This window comes from Haliotis cracherodii, unplaced genomic scaffold (genome assembly GCF_022045235.1).
Source record: "Haliotis cracherodii isolate W230 unplaced genomic scaffold, xgHalCrac1.p SCAF_2, whole genome shotgun sequence".
Classification (NCBI taxonomy): Eukaryota; Metazoa; Mollusca; class Gastropoda; order Lepetellida; family Haliotidae; genus Haliotis; species Haliotis cracherodii.
The window spans coordinates 22,382,928-22,402,734 of record NW_027266275.1 but is presented as its reverse complement, the minus strand read 5'-3'; the positions used below and the strand labels follow the sequence as shown (position 1 = coordinate 22,402,734).

Sequence of the window (19,807 nt, the reverse complement as noted above, 5' to 3'; positions counted from 1 at the left end):
TGTGGTTCGTGGAGTAGTCTGTCTACCTAGACAGGGGAGGGGACTCCAGTGACGTCTATGTGTGTTTGGTGGAGTAGTCTGTCTACCCAGAGAGGGGAGGGGACTCCAGTGACGTCTATGTGTGGTTGGTGGAGTAGTCTGTCTACCCAGAGAGGGGAGGGAACTCCAGTGACGTCTATGTGTGGTTGGTGGAGTAGTCTGTCAACCTAGACAGGAGGGGGGACTCCAGTGACGTCTGTGTGTGGTCTGTCTAGCCAGACAGAGGTGCGACTGGGGACAGTGCCAGTGGATTTTGTAGATGAGTTCAGCCTTGGGAGTTTACTTGAAATACATTACAAAACATTAGCAAAGCATCCGTTGAGAGCGAATTTATATAATTCAGAAAAGTAATTTCCAATACTAAATTAAGTGATTTTTTTCTTCCCATGTTATACTGCTACGGCGAAGCATCCACGTTGTGCCATGATATAGATAATGGTAAAAGCCTGCTACCTGTAGCGGACGTCCTGTTGACACAGACAACGGATGTACTGGTTATTTTGACATTCCAGTACCTGACTGATAGATTCTCATACAAACCTGTAGTCAGTGGCAGCAGTGTCTTGTAATTGATCCCGAGGGAGCTGATTGTTAATGATGAGCAGCGCCGCTCCGGCACCGATTCCTTCCATTGATCCGTGTACGGGATTGATTTACCTGAGAGAGCAGGTTGCCATTGTCGCTAAATTACAGGTAGATGGGGACGATAACAGACAACACTCTCGCCCGTTCTCTCCAACACACCGACAGCCATGCTTCAACACAGCTGGAATGACTAGATGGGCAGCTATGGCGACATCAGACGCGCACGTGAACGGTTTGGCGGTGGTCAGTTTAGCCTACCTGGTGTCGAGTCTGACCTGTGCTGTAAACATCGGTAAGTAACAACTAACCTGTGTCAACACTTAAGTACATGTACTATGTACAGAATATAAATTTGGTTTGACAATTGGTGATGTATTAGTACTGGATGATCAGCCAGGTAGGTATAGTGTGGGTACGCCTGGCAGAAGGGAGATTGGGGAACCATGCTTAAACGTACAGTAGCTAGGTTAAAACAGAGGGGGCAGTGAACACTACTAAGATTTTCACACAGGTATGTTGTCGGAAGATCGTCATGATTTACGTGACATTTAGATGTAATATTTCTTTACGGCGATAATGTGTTTCTGTTTTGGAATAATGTTTCAGTGTACAGCTGAATATATATTTGCAAGGGAAATCTGAATGACGTTTATCCTCAACCAATTCAATGAATGCTATAAAATTTGTTTCTGACGAGAAGGTGACTGTACGTATAAGATATTCAGTGAGTGAGTATGGTTTTACGCCGCTTTTAGCAATAGTACAGCAACATCACGGGGTGGATGTGGGGGTGGATGTGCTAAAATTGGTTTACACATTGTACCCTTCTGCGTGAAGATCGAACGCATTTAACCACTAGGCTACGCCAACGCCCCTGATGACGTAAGGAAAAGCAGAGAGGAAGCGTCATTGATAGTCGGGTTCGAACATTTCAATATACAATCTGGAAACGATTCTGTGTTTGTTATCAGGAACATTTTACCTCAGTGCCCGTAGAACCGTGTGTTTCGTTAGTCTTGGTTGTATTATAGGATTCATCTACCACGAATCTTACAACGCCAGCATGGTCCTGTCGACGACACTGCCCTTCATCGCCGCCAACGATGCATCATCCGTTGTAGGTATAGTGGAGATACGCCTGGCGGATGGGGACTCAGTGGGCATCATGCATAAAGGTACAGTACTCTGTTTGTTGTTTAACGCCGCACCCAGCAATATTCCAGCTATATGACGGCGGTCTGTAAATAATCGCGTCTGGACCAGACAATCCAGTGACTGACATCATGAGCATCGATCCACCTTATTGGGATACGATTACATGCATTAACCAAGTCAGCGATCCTGACCACCCGATCCCGTTAATCGCCTCTTAAGACAAGCATGGGTTTCCGAAGACCTATTCTTCCCCGGATATTCACGGGTCGTAACATTGGCGTGACGTAAGGTCTTACGACAAGCATAGTCGCCTTTTACGACTTTTACCCGGTGTAGAGGTACAGTAGCCCAAGTCCAAACACACAGCCAGTGACCGATGTAAGGACAGTTCCCTGGTCAACGGCACCTCAATCCGTTATGCAGAGTGTTTCCATAGCCACCAGAATATGTTAATTTGAGTAACAACCAATGTCCCCCATTTGTTATCCTTGGTCTTTCAGAACCAGAGGGGGCGGTCGGGTAGCCTAGTGGTTTAAGCGTTCGCTCGTCATGCCGAAGACCCGGGTTCGATTCCCGACATGGGTACAATGTGAATCCCATTTCTGGTGTCCCCCGCCGTGATATTGCTGGAACATTGCTAAAAGCGGCGTAAAACCATACTCACTCACTCACGAGTCGTGCACAATGGTAACATCAAAGTTGTAAACTCTGGGAGAACGATTGTAGAAATGACTGGGCGGTGTATGACGCCACGTTCCAAATGAGTGAGTGAGTTAAGTTCTACCCCACATTTTATCCACCAGGCTGCCCTACCAACCCTGTTCAACATGAGACTCTTGGAGATCCAATTGGTATTCAGCACCCTATGCTTATCGTAAGAGACGACTGACGGGATCGGGTGGTCAGGCTCGCTGACTTGGTTGATGCATGTCATCGTATCCAAATTGCGTAGATCGATGTTCATGATGTCAATCACTGGATTGTCTGGTCCAGCCTCGATTACGTACAGACCGTCTTATATATTGCTTATTGCGGCGTTAAACAACAGACAAATGTTGAATGTTGCATACATAGTGAGGAGGGAAAGCTTTTGCATTACCGTCAGCAAAAGATGTTTTTGCTCATCGATTTCGCAATGTCTCAAAATAAATATTTGCACTTTGTCTCGTATGGTACTATGTTTAGCTTGTGTGTCTTCAAGGATGTACATTCTTAAATGACATATTGATCCCGAGCATAGCCAATGTCGTTATGTGTGGCAGTTGCTACACTAATTGAATTGCTTCTCTAATTTCAGTTTGTGAAGAAGTTCAGAATAACTCTGTAGGGTTCGTGGTTGTCTCCCCCTGCCGCCTGCTGACCCTACTAGAGGTCGCTGTGGGTCGTCTCGATGTTCCTGTTCTCGGTGTTCACACTGACCCCTGCCACCACAAGGTCACGGTACCCTCCTCCTTCCGTGTACAGCCTCCCTCGGAGTACCGCCATAACGCCATCACCAGCCTCCTGCTGGCCGGGGGATTTGTGCAGGTCGCCATACTCACAGATGTGTGTAAGTAATGTGTTCTCACAGATGTGTGTAATTAATGTGACCTCACAGATGTGTGTAAGTAATGTGTTCTCACAGATGTGTGTAAGTAATGTGTTCTCACAGATGTGTGTAAGTAATGTGACCTCACAGATGTGTGTAAGTAATGTGACCTCACAGATGTGTGTAAGTATTGTGACCTCACAGATGTGCGTAAGTAATGTGACCTCACAGATGTGTGTAAGTAATGTGACCTCACAGATGTGTGTAAGTAACTTATTCCCTATGTATTTAAGTAACGTGTTCTCATAGATGTGTGTAAATAGAAGCTACAAAACCCTTTCCATATTATAAGAAATCTCACAAAAAACAGAGTCGACTGTACGATTTATACTACATCTTGAGCAAGTGTTTAAAGATCCTTATCAGCGTTACTGATGATGTGTGTAAGTAACGTGACCTCACAGATGAGAGTAAGTAACGTGTCCCCACAGACCTGTGTAAGTAACGTGTCCTCACAGACCTGTGTAAGTAACGTGTCCTCACAGACCTGTGTAAGTAACGTGTCCTCACAGATGAGAGTAAGTAACGTGTCCCAACCGATCTGTGTATAAGTAACGTGTCCTCACAGACCTGTGTAAGTAACGTGTCCTCACAGACCTGTGTAAGTAACGTGTCCTCACAGACCTGTGTAAGTAACGTGTCCTCGCAGACCTGTGTAAGTAACGTGTCCTCACAGACCTGTGTAAGTAACGTGTCACAGATGTGTGTAAGTAACGTGTCATAGATGTGTGTAAGTAACGTGACCTCACAGATGAGAGTAAGTAACGTGTCCCCACCGACCTGTGTAAGTAACGTGACCTCACAGATGTGTGTTAGTAACGTGTCACAGATGTGTGTACGTAACTTGTCCTCACAGATGTGTGTAACGTGACCTCACGGACCTGTGTAAGTAACGTGTCCTCACAGACCTGTGTAAGTAACGTGACCTCACAGATGTGTGTAAGTAACGTGACCTCACGGACGTATGTAAGTAACGTGACCTCACAGACCTGTGTAAGTAACGTGTCCTCACAGACCTGTGTAAGTAACGTGACCTCACAGATGTGTGTAAGTAATTGGTTATGACCGATGTGTGTAATCTGTGTGGTCTGTTGTCGAGAATTGTTCTATTATGACCACTACAATGTGACATTTATTTCCCAGCGGAGGCACAGGTCACACACTTCCGGTCCCTTCTCTCTGGTGTCTTTGTGGAGTCGTCCGTGACATATATGTTTGGAGGCTACAATGCACGCACTGCGACAGCACTGTTGTCAAGGGTAACAGAAAAAGGAGATACGCCGACGTGCCTCATCCTGATGCTAGGGGAGCAATCGCTGAAGGAAGTGTCTCGTCTTGTAAGCTTCACAGTTTATCATTACCATACAAGGAATATTATTTCAACTCGTGTTTTTTCATCTGTTCCAGTAATTTAATACTTTGTTATGAGCATGACATGAAATAGTTATTCCTTTTCGTTCTAATGCCGTTCAGCTGAACACCACTGAAGACGACTTTGAGGACAACATTGCCATAGTTGTACCGTCTTCAGCTGTTAGCTCCACGCACGGACTGGAAGGTTTCGCTGAGTTCCACGACGTCCTCTACGTATCTGCAGCCAGGCCTAACTTTCCCAGCGATGTCAAGTGCTTGAATGTAGGCTCAATCTCATTTTTGTCAAATACTTTATAAAAAACAGACTCTTTAATTGAAACCCTTTGAATTAGCCATGCGGAATGGGAGCCGCATCTTCCATCTTCATCTATTTATGCAAGCACGTAATCTGAATGTGAATAGTCAAAATATGTTCGTTAGGTTTTTTTTTAATAAAACAAGTTACCGAGCCTCACAACCCACTTCGTATCAGAAGCCTACATTCCTATTCCAGTCCGGAATCCCAACGAGTATTTGCGGTGTCCTGGCTGATTTAGTGTAACATCGTACCCAAATGGTACTCACACTGTGTATCACTGGTGGACCGAATTATCTGACCTTAGTTTGTAATCTGCCTTAATATGATCAGTAGGAATAAGTTCACAGAGCCTTAAAATCCATTTAACACACTCGTGCAACTGCATGTTGTTTGTTGTATACCACATGTATTGTGTACAGTTCATTAGATCTACTATATCTTCTGCCTCCTTCTCCTTCTACAACTAATGGTAGACTACAGATGCACACGTGGTGGACTCCTTCATGGCCCTATCAACGGCGATCAACGTCAACGTGGCAACGGCAGACAACGTCACCACCAAGCGGTGCGGAGGCAGCTACATCGGCATATCGTCTGTGTCTCAACGCGTGACGCACAGCTTACGTCAGGTACATACAGAATCTTACCATATCAAGTGAAAATGATATTTATTCCACAAAATTAGTCAGTCATTGTCTAAGCATTACAGAAAACGATCAGTATTAAATTATGTACAGTAAAGTACGGTTATAACGAACTCAAAGGGACTACTAATTTTAGTTCGTTATAATCGTAGTTAAGCATATATACAGCATAACTAAAGCAAATAGTCGGGACCAAAACGTAAGTTCGTTATAGCCGTCAGTTCGTTATAAGCGTGTTCGTTATAACCGTAGTTTACTGTATTCAAAACAGATATATTTCGTATAGTTTACGTAACACATTTGGGCGGTGGGGTAGCCTAAAGGTCAAAGCTGTTCAAAGCTGTGGCCAGTCTTTCCGAAGACTCTGTTATTGGTGTCCCCTGCCGTGGAATGGCTGGAATATTGCCAAAGACAGTCTGTAAATAATCGAATCTAGACCAGACAATCCAGCGATTGACATCATGAGCATCGATCCACGCAATTGGGATACGTTGGCATGCATCAACCAAGTCAGCGAGCCTGACCACCTGATCCCGTTTATCGCCTCTTACGACAAGCATGGGTTGCTGAAGACCTATTCTCCCTCGGTTCTTCACGGGTCGTAAGATTGGCGTGACGTAAGGTCTTATGTACGTAAGGTACATACATGTCATAACCCACGCATCTGTTAAAGATGAAAACAATCAATGATTTATAACGTCATTAATTTCAGTTGGAAACAAACAGCACGCTTTTTGACAACAATGGACACAATCAGATGAGTTTTTACAACATCGATAGGTTGCGGTACGAGAACAATACTTTGACGTCACAGCATGTGGCCACGTGGTCGAGGAGGGGTGGACTGGACGTCCCTGGGGATACTGAGTTGTTCCGCGAGAGTACCAAAGGTCTTGGAAACATCACACTGAGGGTGGGGACCAACGGGGTAAGGTATCCGGCTTTCTTGAAGTCGGTTCCAAAATTCATATTATTATCCGCCATCAGTGTGTATATTTCTTGCAAGACGTCATCTTCCCGATTTCGGCAAGGGTGGAAACTGGACCTTCATAGTTAACTCCCTTGCCAAGGGAAAATGGCAAGATGTGTACTATGTGATACTTCTTTGCTAAATATAGGCTAAATATCGGCTAAATACACGAGGAATGCTTTAAAAATAATATACTCAACAACAAAAGTTCCTGTGACACCAATATTTCAGTGTATTTTTCAAACAAGTAAAGTTTGGTTTTCAATATTGTAGTACATGTATGGAATCAAGTCACAAAAACGCAACTGCTACAGAAAAGCATGCATTCCATGCAAAATTTGAATTTTATGCAAGCCCCATGCATTTCACTACCCAAGAATGGGTATAAAAACATGTGCGTTAACGGGATTCCATTTGCATTGTTTAGCATCGTGCTGACAACAACCACTCAGAAAAACAACAAAATTACGCAATTATTCAACATTACGAAATGCCACGCCTGTCCGAAAATTAGCGTCTGCGAGCCATTGGTATGCTTGAAGCAGGATTGAGTCAACATGATGTTGCAAGACAATTTAACGTCCACAGAAACACCATTTGGTGTTTATGGCAACGTTGGCAACAGCCGAATGCAGTCAGAGACCATCCTCGGAGTGGCAGGCCACGCGTAACCAATAATCGACAAGACAACTGGATTCGAACAACACACCTACGAAATCGATTCCAGCCAGCAACAGTGACTGCAAGAAGCATCCTTGGCCTTCGACGAATATCTTCACAAACCGTACGTCGCCGCCTCAGATGTGGAGGGATTGTCGACAGAAGATCCGCCGGACGTCCCATTTTGACAGGAAACCATGCACCGTCAAGCACGTCTACAGTGATGCAGACAGCTTCTACGCTGGACGGCCATGCAGTGGGGACAAGTTCTATTCACTGACGAGTTTCGTTTTCACCTCAGCCACAGCGATGGACGGATTCGAGTGTACCGACGTCGAGGTGAACGTTACGTCAATCATTGTGTCATGGAAGAAGATCGGTTCGGGGGCGGCAGCGTTATGGTATGGGATGAGATTACAGCAAGACAGAGGACCCGTTTGATAGTGGTAGAGGGAAATCTCAATGGACAGTGCTACCGCTACGAGATCCTCGGCCCTGTTGTTCTACCGTTTTTGTGTTGTCATGGCCCAGGCATTACCTTTCAACATGACAACGCCCGGCCTCATATTGCTCGACTTGTTCAGGATTCTCTTCAACAAAACAACGTGAATGTCATCCCTTGGCCGGCTCGCTCCCCTGATCTCTCACCAATCGATCACATGTGGGATGAGATGGATCGCCGCCTTCGACGTCAACCACGTGTTCCACAGACACTCCAGGAACTTCGAAACATGCTCCAGCGGATATGGACAGATATCCCACAGGGCTTTGTGCGACGCCTGGTCCATTCCATGAGATGAAGATATGTTGCTTGCATCGCAACCAGAGGTGGACACACGCGCTATTGATTTGTCAATTGACATTTTGGCATGTACATGTATCTTATGAAATCACGCATTTTCTGAAGTCAGTATGGCAAATTAAACCATTTGAACACTTACATGAGTCTTTTATCTGCTGCAAACCGATATTGTTTCAGATTTGGTAAAAACATAACTTTGCATTAAATCTTATTCAATGTCACAGGAACTTTTGTTGTTCAGTATATATTTTTCTTCCTCACTGCATACCTTTTTTTTAAACAGTGTTTCAAATGTTATTTTGTTAGTTTATTGGTTGAAGGTTATGGTGAACAATACTTACATGACATAACACTAAAATGGAGACTGGTCCAACCTAGAGGGATACCAGTGTGACGCTTTCTGTTCTCTGTTCCAGGCCGCACCGTTCGTAATGAAGCTGCCTAACAACACGGGCTGGGAGGGTTTCTGTGTCGACATCTTGGACGAGCTGGCGGTGAGGCTCAACTTCAGGTAGGCTCTGCTTATGGGGAATGCGTGAGTGAGTTTAGGTTGACGCCGATTTAGCAGTATTCCAGCCATTACGCGGCGGGAACACTGTGAAGTGGATTTACACATTGTGTCCATAGGGCAAATCGAATTTGGTCTTCGGTGTAGCGACGCTATCGCTAGCAATGACTTATTCGACTAACCCAACTTAAACGACTTACCCGATTTACTCGACTTACACGACTTACTCGACTTGCCCGACTTACCCAACTTACCCAACTTACTCGACTTACCAGACTTACCCGACTTACTCCACTTACCCGACTTACTCCACTTACACGACTTACTCGACTTACCCGACTTACACGACTTACTCGACTTGCCCGACTTACCCAACTTACTCGACTTACCCGACTTACTCGACTTGCCCGACTTACCCAACTTACTCGACTGAACCGACTTACTCGACTTACTCGACTTACCCGACGTTCCTCTGCTATGTAGATGTTCCAAAGAGCTTCATCTTCAATCCTCGTCTGTAGGTACGAGCTGATACAGTCTCCTGACGAGTTGTGGGGCACTGTGGATGAATACGGCAACTGGAACGGCGTGGTGGAGATGACGAGGAAGAAGGTTTGTGCTTCCATTGTGTAACACGCATGTCTTATGAAAGGTTTCATTAGCCATCCAAGTCAAAGTGACATCCAGTGACGACTGTTAGCTTTTCTTTAGGGTTAATCTGGGTTGGGTTCTTTTTTAAAAAAAATAATAATTTGGTCTCACAAAAATATTGGTTCACCGGAGATGCTTGTTGTCCTTAAAACATGTATTGTGGTTTCCCCAAAAGTGTATGTCTTGATGTAATGACGGATTTTTTTTTATACCGCACTTAGCAATATTCCAGCCATATGACGGCGGTCTGTAATTAATCGAGTCTGCAACCGACAATCCAGTGATTGACATCATAAGCATTGATCCATGCAATTGGGATACGATGACATGCTTCACACCAAGTCAGCGAGCCTGACCACCCGATCCAGTAAGTCACCTCTTGCGACAAGCATAGTCGCCATTTACAGCAAGCATGGGTTGCTGAAGACCTATTCTGCTCCGGATCTTCAAAGATCTAACTCTCCAGGCAAATTCTTTGGTTTTGCGTCAGTCAAATGGCAACAAAGTGTATAGTGTTGGAGTCGGGGATCGCATAAGGAGGTCCCCTGTCACACCTCACTTTGTCTTCTTGCGTCTGCAGTCTGTTCACCTGGGTATCGGACCTATCAGTCTGACGTCAGAGCGGGAGAGGGTGATTGACTTCACCAAACCTTACATGGAGGAAGGGACGGGGATCATACTCAAGCGTTTCGAGGACAAAAACAGCAAGATGTTCAGGTAATCAATTGTCTCATTTTGTCTGCTCCAGGCCTGAAACATTCAGTAAGAGGTCACTGTCAACCAAAATAGTATAATGTATTTTGCCCTGTGTCCTATAGTATCACAATTCCCCGACTTCAAGGTGATAAATCTGATTCACACAACAGTCTGTTTGTTTGTTGTTTAACGCCGCACTCAGCAATATTCCAGCGGTATCACGGAGGTCTGTAAATAATCGAGTCTGGACCAGACAATCCAGTAATTAATAACATGAGCATCGATCCACGCAATTGGGATGGATGACATGAACCAACCAAGTCTGCGAGCCTGACCACCCGAACCCGTTAGTCGCCTTTTACGGCAAGCATGGGTTGCTGAAGACCTATTCTACCCCGGATCTTCACGGGTACAGAACAGTCTGAATCATGTGTCTCAGCTGAAGCATCATGATACAAAATGTCGCGAGAAATATTTATTTGTCGAAACATCAACGTCATAAGAAACAGTGGTATGATTCTGTGGTGGTGCTCCAGGGTGTTCAAGCCGTTCACTGAGAGCGTGTGGCTGTCCGTGGCGGGGGCCGTGCTGGTGGTGGGCTTCACGCTGGCCCTGGTCAATCACCTCAGCCCCGTCCAGCAGAAGCAGCAGCAGCAGGAGGAGGAGCAGGAGGAGGGAGAGGGCAGGAGGAGGAGGAGAGGCATCAGCGCGGCAGACAACATCTGGATAGTGTACAAATCCTACATGGAGCAAGGTGACCGGATGGCTGCAGCACCGTCACACACAGACCAGCTAACTATCAAATAAAAAAACATCATTATGTTAAGGAGTTTTATTTATTCCTTGATTAACAGACGTTTATATTGATATTTATTTGTCAAGAACACTAGCGTTAGAATTTTCATTTTGGTCTCTCGACTTAGTGATGAATGAGTTGGGTATCGTCGATTTGAACAGTATTTCATTTGTTCTATGGTGTTTTGTAGAGCATTTTTGTGTAACCCATTAGCCAAGGTATTGTGCTGTCAAATCAAAGATTATAACAGCGACGAATGTGGGATTCGAACCCACGATCAATTTCTCTGGCACAGCGCGTCGTATCAGACAACAAGGTTCTCCGAATCCCCTCTGTCCCTTGGGAAGGAGCGGATTCCTGAAATTAACGAAGTGACAAAGTGTCTAATGTTCACCAATCACTGTAACGTTATGTTGGGTAGTACCCTGTAGCTTTCACTAGACAGCAGTTACGAGATCCAAATTTGTAGCTATGGGTACCTTTGTTTTAACATGGAGAATACTCATTTTCTCACATGTCTGTTCACTCTTTCCCTCATCAGGTTCTGAGATAGCCCCACCGAACATCTCGGGGCGGTTCATCCTGGGGTTCTGGTGGGTGTTCACTATACTCATGGTGGCCTCCTACAAGGCCAACCTCGTCGCCTTCCTCACCGTCAACTTCGTGGGCAAACCCATCAGGAACATCAACGACCTCGCTGATCAGACCGCCGTAAAGCCCCTGGTCAAACAGGGCTCCAACCTGTACCAAGGACTCCAGGTACCGTCGCTTACCTTGTCTCAGCACCACGAGTAGTTCGTATTCGAGTAAGCCCAGACTGTTCTTATTTCTTGGGTTAAGGATTGTTTTAGTGACAAGACATAGCTCTTGGCTGACGATTTTTTGTTGTTGATAACTTGTGTGCACACTGATTTGGTTTGGTCAACACCTAAGGTTGCATTTGCGGAGTGAAACAATAGACTAAGTGTTTTGTGTTTGTTTGTTTGTTAGTTGTTAAAGGCCGCCTTCAGCAATATTCCAGCTATGTGACGGTGGTTTGTATAATAATCGAGTCTGGACCAGACAACCCTGTGATTGATATCATGAACATCGATCAACGCAATTGGGATACGATGACATGCATCAACCAAGTCAGCGAGCCTGACCACCCGGTCCCGTTGGTCGCCTGTTACGACAAGCATAGTCGCCTTTTACGGCATGCCTGGATTGCTGAAGACCTATTCTACCCCGGATCTTCACGGGTCAAGTGCTTTTTGTTTGTGTTTCGTTTGTTTGTTGTTTACGCCGCACTCAGCAATATTCCAGCTTTATGACGGCGGTCTGTGAATAATCGAGTCTGGACCAGATAATCCAGTGATTGACATCATGAGCATCGATCCACACAATGGGGATACGATGTAATGTATCAACCAAGTCAGTGAGCCTGACCATCCGATCCCATTAGTAGTTTCTTACGGCAAGCACAGTCGCCTTTTACAGCAGGCATGGGTTGCTGAAGACCTATTATACCCGGGATCTTCACAGGTCAAATGCTTTGTGAAGGGTGCTACCGGTGGGAACAGTATACGCTCACCTTTTCGTGAACACCTTGTGTCATCACTGTTTGACAGTGTTTTATACACACATGTTCATGATACAGTAGAATCGTACAATCGACTCCAGCAGAGGGTTCTTATGAATATGGAAAGGGTTTTGTCGCTTTTATTTCAATTTTTTACCTCTTCCCTTTTGTTGGCATCGAAGGAATCTTGTCTATAATGAGTAATGATGTACTTCACTGAGTGAGTGAGTGTACTGTTGCGGCGCGTTTTGCTATATTCCAGCGATATGACGTCGGGGAAATCCCTGAATGGGTTTCACAAGTTGCACCTATGTTGGAAATCAAACTGGGCCTGACGAGCGAACTCTGTACCACTAGGCTGTGGCCTTATGGTTATTGAATCGTGTTTGTAAATTACCTGTTTTTAAAACAGAGTGAGTGAGTGACTATGGTTTTACGCCGCTTTTAGCAATTTTCGAGCAATATCACGGCGGGGGACACCAGAAATGGGCTTCACACATTGTACCCATGTCGGGAATCGAACCCGGGTCTTCGGCGTGACGAGCGAACACTTTAACCACTAGGCTACCCGACCGCCCTTTTAAAACAGAGAAACGCGAACATATTCTACAAGCTAACAACAGTTTAGTACCACTCCCGCTCAAGTGATACAATGTGTAGATATCAGTATTGTTGTTCGTGTCAAAATGTTGATCGGAAACAGACTGTTGCCTGAGTTAATGTTGTATGGCTGCAATACATCAAAGGGGCAATCAAGTGTTCAGTATAGGTGGTAGCTGGTAATATTCTCCTGTTGTGACAGTGTGAAACAAACATGCAGTATCGATTTCATCATATGTTATAAATAACACTTACTGTATAGCCTGTACGGTGTGAATAAGTGGTGGTATTGTGTACATATATCACGTGCGTCAGGGGCGTGGATTATTTACACATCATGGATTTCGAGTCAGTTCGGAAGTTGATTTGTTTCGTTATATAAGACAGCTACGCGATAAATCGCAAAGAACAACGGCGAGCGTAGCGTGGATTATTTAGAAGATAAATACTGTGTGTGTGTCTATTTCCGGGATTTTATCGAGTATTTGCATCTTGGAAATTCATCTAGAGACCCGAAAGCGTTAACTTGAGGGGCTCGAATGAAAATTTCCAAAATATTGTAAACCTATTGTTTTATTTAGAAAAAAACATGCGCACTCTTTAACACCTCGTACTTACTCACCCTTTGCTTTCGCTTCCTTCGGGGAATGCAAATCATATTTTCACCCTTTGACATTTGGTCATGTGACCCAAATGAGCCAATCACAACACAGAACACACTTTCTACAATTCACAGGTTTACAATTCACGATAAAACATTGTTCTATTATGACGTCATTGCTGGAGATTCGAACATGCGCTCGCAAATTGATGACGTCGTAAATTGGACGAGGGAAGTGTCCGGTGAGCTGTAACTCACGAAAGATGTAACTAGGCAACGCAGATTAACGCAATGGCCGTACGATCGCATCCAAAAGTCGGCGAAATATGACAATCGGTATTAGAAGACAAGGTACAGACAATCGACATGTAAATAGTGAGAATATTCGTGAACTACCAAACTAAACCCCCTGTTCACAAAATGGACTTGTCCGACATTTCGGAGATTGTTTTCTGTGTGATTTGTATTCTGGGAGTCATCATTATTTAAATACGAGAAAATATTTTTTATGAAACTTGTACAATTTATTAACATCCTTAAGCGGCTATACAATATGTTGATGTCTCATAAAAGAAGTAAACGACTCATGGTCGTTGTCAATCGTACAATAAAACACTGCAGGGAGAAGCAGGCGCAGCCCCTCATTGTTTATTCTCCCTGTAGTGTTTTATTGTACAATAAACAACTCCCACTCGTCGTGTATTTCTTATATAAACCGTGACACCTCGCCGCCGTGAGACCTGGCATTACGCTACTGACACAAGTTAATTAGCATATAACGTGACTTGACTTTTCTCTTGATTGTAAATAAAAGCGCAATTCTAAAATTGAACGCCCCTGCCTTGAGGAGATTTCAGTGCGATTTACGAAAAGCATACTGATGTAGAAATTCTACTACTACAGGGACAGTGAGGAGTAGTGTTAATAGACAATTTGAATATTCACATCAAAATGACCGTATCGCTAGCTATAGCTATCGATATCTGCGCTTCGAACAAGCATTTGCAAACATGGTAAACGAAGGATAAATACACAAATTGTTTTTCACGTTTTATGATATTTTCGCGGTGAAAGTTAACCATTTCATGACTTATGTAATCTAAACGTGTGGACTTTTCAAAAATGAAATTGTTGAAAAACACATGCAATTTGCTGAATGGACCTTGTTAGATGTGACGACTCATCACCTCTCTCTGACCTGTTGCAGATGTAGTAGGTTGACCACAAGAACTGTTGGTATGAGAGAGAGAAACAATACCACAAATAATATTCTATCAATGTGTTAATTGTTCCAGAAAGGAGAAACTGAGACTTTCCGGAAGTTGTGGGCAATGGTTAAAACAGCGCCATCTGTGAAGAACAATGAGGAGGCACTCGATTTGGTTCTGACTGGTGACTATGCGCTGCTGACTGACCAATCACAGATTGAGTTTCTGCGTATGACAGACTGCGAGAATCTCATTTCTGGCGAGACTCCATTCCGTGTGGGGGAATTGGGGTTCATTGTTCCAGAATCTTCCCCATTACTGGAGATCCTTTCCTTAAAGTAAGTGAGAGGACCAACGAGCGACAACGATCGAAATCCATTATAAGTGAGTTAGTGAGAAAGTATGATTTTACGCAGCTTTAAGCAATATTTCAGCAATATGACTGCGGGGGACACCAGAAATGGTCCCTACACATTGTGCCCATGTCGGGAATCAAAAGTAACCAGTGTTCATGGATAGTTGCCCAAAGTACTTGAGCCAGTTCCTTCAGTCGCGAGGGTCATCCTGATACTGATGATGGCCTGAGGTTCATCCAGTCATCACCATTCTTGAGTGAGTGAGTGAGTTGGGTTTAACTCCGCTTTTGACATTATTCCAGTTATATCACGGCGTGTCAGCTTAATGTGGGAGGAAAGCCCGAAGTGATGCAGGTCTAAGACGTTTACCACTTCGGTAAAACCCACGAGCACGGGTATGGTTCTGACAAACCTAGAAACATTATCGGGGCGAACCGGGATTCGAACCCACAATCATAGGTTTCTGGCGTGCCCAAGGGACGCAACTCTGCACAGCGAATCGGCGCCCTAGACGACTGGGCCACCCGTGCCCCCTCACCATTATTGATACCTTGCCCGTTAATAAACATGTTAATGAACAACTCCACCACATTCCTTGTTTAGCCAACAAGATGTGTTTGTTAGTTTTGATCGCTACACTCAATAGTTCAGCTATGTGACAGTGGACTGTAAAAATCGACCAGGCAATCCAGTGATTGATAACATGAGCACCCATCCACGCCGTCGGGGTGACACGCAATCAAGAAAGTGACCGAGCCTGACCACCAGATCCATTAACTCGATACACAGACCCGTGAAGATTCCGGGGTATAATAGGTCTTCAGCAACCCATGCTTGCCGTAAAGGGTGACTGCTTGTCGTAAGAGGCGACTAACGGGATCGGGTGGTCAGGCTCGCTGACTTGGCTGATGCATGCCATCGTATCCCAATTGAGTGGATCGATGCTCATGATATCAATCACTGGATTGTCTGGTCCAGACTCGATTATTTACAGACCGCCGCCATAGAGCTGGAATATTGCTGAGTGCGGCGTTAAAGAATAAACCCCCAAAATAATTCAATATTTGACTCAAAGTTTCTGTTGCAGTCTGATCCAGCTCCAGGAGTCGGGGCTGACCGACAAGTGGCGACGCAAGTGGTGGTCAACCAGCGCCACGTGCCCCACGTCCAGCCAGGCCAGCACGGTCCAGAGTCTGGAGCTAGAGAGTACAAGTGGACCGTTTCTGGTGTTCGCCGGCTCCACCACCCTCGCCCTCCTCTGTCTGGGGGTGGAGTGTGTATACCGCAGGGTGGTGGGCAGGGGGAGAGTGTGTTGCAAGTCAGGTAGATCTGAAGGAACGCCGGAAACAGAGGCTGACAGTTCCAGCGAGAAAACACGACTGTGACGTTCTGATGACAAGTCTGTGCCAGCGCCGTACGAGACTACTACAAACTGTCTTGTATGGTCCCATGGCGGGATACGAACCACGAACATTTGGATGAACATGGAATATATCTCATTCAAGTCCAATTGTGTTCTTTGCTACGGACTCAATGCATGATACATGCATGTGTATAAACTTTCAAAAAGTTTTATAGTAGACATGTGGAGGACATTTCCAAATTTGCCCCATCAGTGATAAAAATGATGTCCGATGCAATTCCCTGTTTGGATTTGTATCATATGTTCCTGTTTTTGTTTAAGGTGAACAATTGACTTGCCTGTGCGTGTGTTTTTCGCGAACACCTGGTTTCATCACTATTTGACAGTGATTCATAAAAACATGCTCATGATATAGTCGGAATCGTACTTTATGCAGAAATTTCTTTTGGATATGGAAAGGGTTTTGTCGCTTTATTTATTTGACAGGATGAGATTATACCACTCACACTGAGTCCATAGAATACTGTTATTACATATATGAGTTCAATGAAGGTGCACTCAGTGGTAACAACCACCCTCACCAACATCCATGTTCGCAACATTATTGTGCGTGGTATGCTGTATAATTTCAAAATTTTATAAATTTCTTTGATGTGATCGGGGGCACGGGTGGCCCAGTCGTCTAGGGCGCCGCGATTCGCTGTGCAGAGTTGCGTCTCTTGGGCACGCCAGAAACCTATGATTGTTGGTTCGACTCCCGGTTCGCCCCGATTATGTTTCTAGGTTTGTCAGCACCATAACCGTGCTCGTGAGTTTCACCAAAGTGGTATACGTCTGAGACCTGCATCACTTCGGGCTTTCCTCCCAGATTAAGCTGACACGCCGTGATATAACTGGAATACTGTTAAAAGCGGCGTTAAACCCAACTCACTCACTCAATCTTGATGTGATCAGAATAGTTCAGTTTACAGTATACATACGGTTACACCTGTGACTAACATGCATGCAATGTATGTAATATATGTATGCAATGTCCGATGTTCTTTCTCTGGAGTAGTTTCAAAATTGAAAAATGTACCATGTCAAAAATATATCGCCTTATTGCTGTAACACAGCTTTTCTAGTATTTCATTGAATTCTCAAAATGTCAGTGGTGTTTCCCGGCACCACTGAACATTGGCTAACTGTGGTTACACCGTGGGCAGTGTTCTAGAAACAATCCCTTTCCAGGTCTGTCCAGATAAAGTGAAATCTACATGTTCCATTTCACTCAGCCATATTCCCCAATAAAAGGCATGCTGCTTGTTTCCATGTTTCATGAATTAATATGTTGCATGTATCTTTAACAACGATTGTTTAGATTATTAACATACACTTCGTCAACGAGTCTTGTCTTTATTGCTGCTGCTAACAGTTCAAATAATGTGTTCTAATAACATGTGAACAAGATAACACTTCCTCGCCCGTTGCTACTTGATAAACAAATGGAAAGTATCAAATATCTGCCACTCTCACTCTGTGTGTATGGTACTGCCCAGTGTGTGTATGGTACCAGTGTGTGTATGGTACCAGTGTGTGTATGGTATTTGCCAGTGTGTGTATGGTACTGCCCAGTGTGTGTGTGGTACCAGTGTGTGTATGGTACTGCCCAGTGTGTGTACGGTACCAGTGTGTGTATGGTACTGACCAGTGTGTGTATGGTACCAGTGTGTGTATGGTACTGGCCAGTGTGTGTATGGTACTGGCCAGTGTGTGTATGGTACTGACCAGTGTGTGTATGGTACCAGTGTCTGTATGGTATTTGCCAGTGTGTGTATGGTACCAGTGTGTGTATGGTACTGCCCAGTGTGTGTATGGTACTGCCCAGTGTGTGTATGGTACCAGTGTGTGTATGGTACTGCCCAGTGTGTGTATGGTATCAGTGTGTGTATGGTACTGCCCAGTGTGTGTATGGTACCAGTGTGTGTATGGTACTAGCCAGTGTGTGTATGGTACTAGCCAGTGTGTGTATGGTACTAGCCAGTGTGTGTATGGTACTGCCCAGTGTGTTTATGGTATCAGTGTGTGTATGGTACTGCCCAGTGTGTGTATGGTACTGCCCAGTGTGTGTGTGGTACCAGTGTGTGTATGGTACTGCCCAGTGTGTGTATGGTATCAGTGTGTGTATGGTACTGCCAAGTGTGTGTATGGTACTGTCCAGTCCAGTGTGTGTATGGTATTGGCCAGTGTGTGTATGGTATTGGCCAGTGTGTGTATGGTACTGCCCAGTGTGTGTATGGTACTGCCCAGTGTGTGTATGGTATCAGTGTGTGTATGGTACTGTCCAGTCCAGTGTTTGTATGGTACTGTCGAGTCCAGTGTGTGTATGGTATTGGCCAGTTTGTGTATGGTACTGCCCAGTGTATGTATGGTACTGTCCAGTGTGTGTATGGTACTGCCCAGTGTGTGTATGGTACTGTCCAGTCCAGTGTGTGTATGGGATTGGCCAGTGTGTGTATGGTACTAGCCAGTGTGTGTATGGTACTGCCCAGTGTGTGTATGGTATCAGTGTGTGTATGGTACTGCCCAGTGTGTGTATGGTACTGCCCATTGTGTGTATGGTACCAGTGTGTGTATGGTACTGCCCAGTGTGTGTATGGTACTGCCCAGTGTGTGTATGGTACTGCCCAGTGTGTGTATGGTACTGTCCAGTCCAGTGTGTGTATGGTACTGTCCAGTCCAGTGTTTGTATGGTATTGGCCAGTGTGTGTATGGTGTTGCCCAGTGTATGTATGGTACTGTCCAGTGTGTGTATGGTACTGCCCAGTGTGTGTATGGTACTGGCCAGTGTGTGTATGGTACTGTCCAGTCCAGTGTGTGTATGGTACTGGCCAGTGTGTGTATGTTACCGGTGTGTGTGTGTGTGTGTGTGTTACTGGCTAGTCCAGTGTGTGTATGGTATTGGCCAGTGTGTGTATGGTACTGCCCAGTGTGTGTATGGTATTGGCCAGTGTGTGTATGGTACTGCCAAGTGTGTGTATGGTATTTGCCAGTGTGTGTATGTTACCAATGTGTGTATGTTACTGTCCAGTGTGTGTATTGTACTGCCCCGTGTGTGTATGGTACTGCCCAGTGGAATTGCCTGCTGATCATCTTCACACTGCCTGATCACGTCATATGACGATGGTTTCTCTGTTCCTGGGGCTGACGGAGTTGTTGAATGCACGTTAAACACGTTTCTCTGTTTTAGATTAAGCGCTATGCATGAAGTATAAATAGTATTAGCATGCTAAGTAGTATGGTACCATTTATTACAGTTTTAGAGCAACCCAAAAGCTGTGAAGCAGCGCTGATAAGACCCGTTTCGATAGAA

The 19,807-nt window shown here is 44.9% G+C and overlaps 1 protein-coding gene across 1 annotated transcript; it reads left to right on the top strand.

The window, feature by feature from the left end:
* The first annotated feature begins 810 nt into the window (after positions 1 to 810).
* On the top strand, positions 811 to 16,659 carry LOC139469071 (glutamate receptor ionotropic, kainate 3-like). The gene is made up of 14 exons (XM_071251198.1): positions 811 to 916; positions 1,656 to 1,799; positions 3,077 to 3,328; positions 4,511 to 4,704; positions 4,841 to 5,002; positions 5,513 to 5,668; positions 6,396 to 6,611; positions 8,532 to 8,626; positions 9,145 to 9,235; positions 9,855 to 9,991; positions 10,507 to 10,724; positions 11,308 to 11,525; positions 14,824 to 15,074; positions 16,180 to 16,659. The coding sequence occupies exons 1-14, from the start codon at positions 811 to 813 to the stop codon at positions 16,475 to 16,477; spliced, it is 2,538 nt and encodes an 845-aa protein (XP_071107299.1). The 3' UTR covers positions 16,478 to 16,659.
* The last annotated feature ends 3,148 nt before the right edge of the window (positions 16,660 to 19,807 follow it).